The sequence below is a fragment of the Calidris pugnax genome, unplaced genomic scaffold (genome assembly GCF_001431845.1).
Source record: "Calidris pugnax isolate Ruff unplaced genomic scaffold, ASM143184v1 scaffold469, whole genome shotgun sequence".
Taxonomy (NCBI): Eukaryota; Metazoa; Chordata; class Aves; order Charadriiformes; family Scolopacidae; genus Calidris; species Calidris pugnax.
Window position 1 is genome coordinate 280,184 of NW_015091303.1, and position 6,185 is coordinate 286,368.

At 58.1% G+C, this 6,185-nt stretch overlaps 1 protein-coding gene across 1 annotated transcript in view; it reads right to left on the reverse strand.

The window, feature by feature from the left end:
* Positions 1–4,492, reverse strand: part of PSMD4 (proteasome 26S subunit, non-ATPase 4) — a gene marked incomplete at its 5' end in the record, with an annotated part of 8,172 nt that extends 3,680 nt beyond the window's left edge. The window contains 7 exons of the mRNA XM_014960823.1: positions 165–296; positions 1,325–1,433; positions 1,529–1,744; positions 2,071–2,139; positions 2,543–2,629; positions 3,554–3,668; positions 4,347–4,492. Of these exons, the coding sequence (XP_014816309.1) occupies positions 165–296; positions 1,325–1,433; positions 1,529–1,744; positions 2,071–2,139; positions 2,543–2,629; positions 3,554–3,668; positions 4,347–4,492 (874 nt within the window). The remainder of the gene's footprint in view (positions 1–164; positions 297–1,324; positions 1,434–1,528; positions 1,745–2,070; positions 2,140–2,542; positions 2,630–3,553; positions 3,669–4,346) is intronic.
* Positions 4,493–6,185: the final 1,693 nt, after the last annotated feature.

The window sequence follows — 6,185 nt, forward strand, 5'->3', positions numbered from 1 at the left end:
CACTGAAAAGAGTCTGGCTCCCTCCTCCTTCAACCCTCCCTTGAGATACTTGTAGGCATTGAGAAGGTCTCCCCTCGCCTTCTCTTCTCCAGACTGAAGAGTCCCAGCTCTCTCAGTCTCTCCTCAGAAGGCTTTCCCCGGGGGAGGGGGCTGGGGGGTCTCACCCGCTCCCTGCAGCGACATCTGCATGGCGTAGGCGATCTGCTCCTCCTCCGTCATGCTGCTCAGGTCGGGCAGCCCGGCCCGGCCAAACTCCTGCTGAGTTATCGTCATCTTCAGCAGAGCATCGTCCGAATCTGCCCAGACAAAAACCAGCCTCAGAAACCCGCGCCGGTGTCACGTGCCCGTCCCCGTCCCCCCTCGCACACGCGGCCCCGCAGCCCTCGGGACAGGAGCGGGTCCAATTCTGGGAGTTTTGGGCAAAGCCGAGGCGGCTCCCCTGCTCGCTGCAGTCAAACCACCTCCCCCCAACCTTCTGGGGCAGAAACCACCTCTGTCCTCGCACCCCAGCGGCCCTGGGCACTGCCACGCTGCGCAGAAGGGCCCTGCCAGGAACAGAGGTGCTTCCTGCAGCCATGAATGTTGCCACAGGAGCCTGCACCCTGGCCTGACCCCTTCCCTGGGGGTGTCCTGACCATCCCTGCCCCACCCGACCCCTTCCCTGGGGGTGTCCTGCCCATCCCTGCCCACCAGATATTCTCCCTGGGGATGTCCTGCCCACCAGACCCCTTCCTTGGGGATGTCCTGCCCGTCCCTGCCCACCAGACCCCCTCCCTGGGGGGGTCCTGCCCATCCCTGCCCACCAGACCCCCTCCTTGGGGATGTCCTGTCTGTCCCTGCCCACCAGACCCCTTCCCTGGGGGTGTCCTGACCATCCCTGCCCACCAGACCCCTTCCCTGGGGGTGTCCTGCCCGTCCCTGCCCACCAGACCCCCTCCTTGAGGATGTCCTGCCCATCCTTGCCCACCAGACCCCTTCCCTGGGGATGTCCTGCCCATCCCTGCCCACCAGACCCCCTTCCCTTGGGGGTGTCTTGCCCATCCCTGCCCACCAGATACTCTCCTTGAGGATGTCCTGCCCATCCTTGCCCACCAGACCCCTTCCCTGGGGGTGTCCTGCCCATCCTTGCCCACCAAACCCCCACCCTGGGGGTCCTTTCCTGGGGATGTCCTGCCCATCCCTGCCTGCCAAACCCCTTTCCTGGGGGTGTCCTGCTCGTCCCTGCCCACCAGACCCCTTCTCTGGGGTGTCCTGCCCGTCAGACCCCCTCCCTGGGGGTGTCCTGCCCATCCCTGCCTGCTTTACCCCTTCCCCAGCTCCTTACCATCCCCACCAGTGGCAGCAATCCCAGCCTCCGCCGCGGAGGCAGCAGCTGCCCTCCTGGCCTCCTCCTCTTGCCGCTGCCTCTGCTCCTCCATGGAGACGCGCAGAGCCTGCGGGGACAGGGATGGGCAGGGACTGAGCAGGGGCAGAGCTCAGACTGACAGAGCTCAGCCCCCACAGCCTCCCTCCCCCTCTCCCCACTCACCAGAGCCAGCTCGGGGTCCGCACTGGGGTCCACGCCGAATTCGAAGTCGCTGGCGCCGAGGCCCAACATGGCTCCCCCTTCCCCGGCCAGGATGGGGGAGCTGATGAGGGCATCGGCCAGGCTGGGCCCCGGCGGCACCGTCACCAGGTGGGAGCCGGTGCCATCCTTGCCGTTTAAGGTGTTAATGAAGGCTGTCAGCTTGTCCGTGTTGGCTTCCTAAAGGGAAGAACCAGGGATGGAGCTTTGGCTCCTCGGCTCCGCTGGGGACGGGTGGCTGCTCCGGGGGCCCGGGGTCTCTCCGCATGAATGTGGGAGCCAAGAGCTCCGGGGTTTCCATCGGGATGGAAAGAAAGTGTTTAACACCACCCACAGTGAAAGGGGAGAGGTGTCTTCCCAGAGGGAAACCTTACTCTCCACATCAGCATTTTTACTAGGGCAGCTGCTCAGGGAACTGCTCGTACCCTCACGTGCCCCAGTAAAGGCTCCGGGCCAGAAAGGATACCAAATCCTGCCCTGGAAACACAGCCCAAGTTTTCTCTCACCTCTTCTCCAAAATTGATGATATCAACGTTGACTTTCTCTTTCTTAAGACGCTTTGCCAGCTTCACCAGCTGCAACGAGGAGACACCGTGCCGTGAGCTGGGGTTTCAGCTCTCCCCCACCCTCGGCCCATCAGAGCCCAGAGACAACAGGGCTCAGGGCTCAATCCCGGAGGCACAAAGCCCAGAATCAGCTTCCCAGTTCCAAGCCCTCCCAGCAGGAAAGCCTTGGAGGTATTTCTCCTCTCTGAGTGGGATGGCTGCTACCAAAAGGTGCCCAAGGTGGCACAAGCTGCCAAAGAAACCATCCCCATCGATGGGGCCTGCTCAGGTGACTCTGTCAAGCAGCCTCTGTGCTGGGTTATAAAGCCTTACTTTGGTACAGAGCAGAGAACAAACCATAAACCCCTTTTACAGCCCGAAGTAGAGGGTGGAGCTGACCCAATGTCTTTTCCCTCAGCCGGTCGTTACTCACGTCCTTCTCATTGTCTTCTACAGGGCTCCCGACGAAGGCGATGATCCGCATCTTGTGGTTCTTGCCCTGGCGGTGTTTCAAAGCCAGCTGCAGGGCACAAATCACACCATCTCAGGAAAAAAGGGGGTGGCCAACAGTCCCCCCCAACACTTCTCCCCTTCCACGGCAACATTTAGCCCAAACGCCAGTAGCAAGTTTCACCAAAGTGTCCACAAACAGGCAGGTCTCAGGGGCCTCCCGTTTGCTGGCAGCTACGACCAGTTTGTTGGCAGAGACGAGGTGAGAGAGAGAAAGGAAATGAAAATAAAGGGGGGCCACTCGTTGGCAGAAAGACGGGGTGAGACAGAGAAAGGAAATGAAAATAAAGGGGGGCCATGTCCCAGGGGACACCCCTCGGCCGGGGGCTGCTCCCCTCAGGGTGGGAAGGGCTGTGCAGCCCTTCTGGGGCTGGATTTCATAGAATCATGGAATGGTTTGGGTGGCTGGATTTCATAGAATCATATGGTTTGGGTTGGAAGGGACCTCAAAAATCATGTAGTTCCAACCCCCCTGCCCTGGGCAGGGACACCTCCCACCAGAGCAGGTTGCTCAAGGCCCCATCCAGCCTGGCCTTGAACCCCTCCAGGGATGGGGCAGCCACAACTTCCCTGGGCAACCTGTTCCAGTGTCTCACCACCCTCAGAGTAAAAAATTTCTTCCCGAGATCTAATCTGAATCTTTTTTCTTCCAATTTAAAACCAGCAGCTGCCAGGTTCCTCCAGACTAAGAAACTTCTGAGCTTTTAGAGTGGGTTTTAGAAAGGAGGTTTCAGCCACATTTTGTCAATAGGGAGATTGAGGCAAAACTGAAATTATTTGCTCGGCATCGCCCAGGCGTAGAGGGAGGAAGAGAACAGGATTTCCCATCTCTGAGCCCCCAAAAGGACAGGGAACCGGAGAGGACACACTGAGGCAAAAGGGATCACAGAGAAGGGCACAGTCTGGCTCGTGAGGAACCACTGAGAGCACTTACGTGGGCAACTCTGATCCCCGTGCAAAAGGTGATTTTCCCTTTGGGCTGCACCGTGTGTAGCTTCGAAAGGATCCGGCCTGTGTCTGGGGTGAGCGTGGTCAGCACCTCACAGTTGCTGCAACACAAACACGCTCACGTCGGCGACCGATCTGAGAACTTCTTTGCAAACCCCTTTATATGTTAAGGAAATGAGAAATTATTCTCCCTCCCGCCCTGCTCTAAACCCGTGTCTGCTCCAGGAGTCTGCCAGCCCTTGGTGGGTGGGTCAGTGAGTACAGGGAGCAAGACTTTTAGCCTGGTTTCCTAAAAAAACACCCAAAAACCTCGAAGTAATCTGTCCGTATGAAAGCTCGTGTGTGTCTGTCCCCTGCCCCAGCAACCTTGAGCCCAGTGGCCAATTTTAATTGACTCTGGCAAAGAGGGAGCTCACAGAGGCACTGAAATCCTGAAAAATTCAGGGAAACGAAGGAATGACTCTCTTGGGACTGCCCAGGAGCTGCAGTGACAGCTCAGCCTGTGCTTGTCACCCTCTGGGACACAAGGCCACAAGAGGATGGGTCTGGCAGAGAGCTCCCAGCAGAGAAAACCCGCTGTAACATACCCTGGTGCTGCAGGAACGAGCCCAACAAGCTGGACATCAGAGAGGGACCAAGTCTTCTCCTACCAGTCCTCCCAGGAGAACTGCTATGGTTTCAGACTGTGCTGTTCCTGCCCCATTTTACCACCCTCCCCTTGTCCCCGTGCTCTCTCAGGGGTCCCCCCAGCCCCTCTCCTCAGCGTCATCGGGCCGTACTTGGCTAAGGTGATGAGCCCCACGTTGTTCTCGGGGTTGCTGCGGGTTTTGGAGTGGCACACGATGTTGACAGCATCCTGCTGGGCCTGCAGGCGGGTGGGCAAGAAGTCTCCGTTCCTCATGTACTCGCTGTTGTCAACGCTGGAAGGCAGAGAGGAAGGAGGGCGTCAGCTCGTCAAACAGTTGAGGTTTCTCCCCAAAATATGCTCTCTGGGAGAGCATGTGTAAGGTCGTGCAGCAGGACATGGATGTTTCCCGGGACACAGACATCATTTCTGCCTTTCCCTGCATTCTCAGATCTGATTTTGGGTGAGGGGACAAATGCTGGAAGCTCCCACTCCTTTGCTGGAGGGTGCAAGAGGTGGCTGTGGCCGGACACAACCTCAGCCCCACGTCTCCTTGATGCTTCCCTCCCTCTCCCCAACAAAAAAAGAAGCCCAGAGACACCGCTCCGTGGTAAAGCCCAAACTCTGTGCCTCATCGTCACCGTGGGGTTTTCAGGGCAGGGACGGGGGGCACTTTCCAAACACGGTGTGGAGCTGAGCCCCCACAGCCCAGCTTTAACCCCCTGCACCCACGGTGGGTGTTGGGGCCTCCACAAACCTCACGGGCAACAGTGCCCCGCAGCGTCTCACGGCAGCAGCCACATCGTCGCTGTAATTAAACCCCTGCCCTCCACTCCAGCGACGACTAAATATAGCACAGAGCAGGCAGAAAGAGCCCTTCTCTCACACCAGCCTTCAGGAAAGGGACCCCAGGAAGGAGGAGGAGTTAAAGAAGAGCTTGAGAGTTTGTTTTGGTCCCAAATTAAGACTTCCCTAGGGATAATCTCAGAATTTCTGAGTTTTAACAGCAAGGGAAAGGTTTCTTCTGAAAAGAAAGTTACCTGTGACTGTACCAGGCTACCTCTCCTTGAGCCCACACCAAACACCCCGTCATAATTTGGGGAGCAAGGGGGAGGCAGTGGCCAAACTCAGGCACAAAGAAACCAAACAACCTGGCTGAGGCTTTCCCAACTGCAGCTCACTACTGAGGGAATAAGAGTGAATTCCTCCCGCTCTCCAGGGCAACACAAGGAGCAGCGACACGTTTTAATGCCCATAAACATGAGTAAGCAAAGAGCTACCCAGAGAAAACATCAAGGAGCTCGATACACACTCAGGCCACAGTAATATATTTATCCAAAGAGCTACAGGACTTTACAGAGAGCCGAGGAAACAACAGAACCCAGGCAGATTTCACTGTTGGTTTTTTTTCTATCACGGCCTCCTTAATCACCAAAACCCAAAAATAACAGGACTCTCCCTGTTGTGATAACAACAACACACCAAAGTTCACCTCTGCTTCCAGCCCTGGCTGCGTTCAGCCCCCAGGGACAAAACCCTCTCATCTCAACACCGATGCTGAGCAACAACACAGCACCCTTACAAAGGAGCACCCCATCCCTGACCCACTGAGCCCCGGAGGAGCTGGGACAGGCCCCAAGTACCCCCAGGAGGGTCCCTACTCCAGCCCTCCTCCCCTGGGACACGACCCTGGTTTATTGTGGCAACACCACATCCCACCAGAGCCCCATCGACGCCCCATTCCCTTCATCGGGGTCTCCTCCGCCCACCAAGTGCCCCCTCTGCCCCACACCTTGCCAGTGTCCCCCATTAGCACCTAGATGAGCCCCTTCCCTCACCTCCTCCAGCCCCACAGCCCCCTCAGGTCCTGCCTTCTCCCCCCACAGTCCCCCTTAGGCCCTGCCTCCCCTCCCAGGCCCTACAACCCCCCTCAGGCCCTCCTTCCCTCGCCTCCTCCAGCCCCACAGCCCCCTCAGGTCCTGCCTTCTCCCCC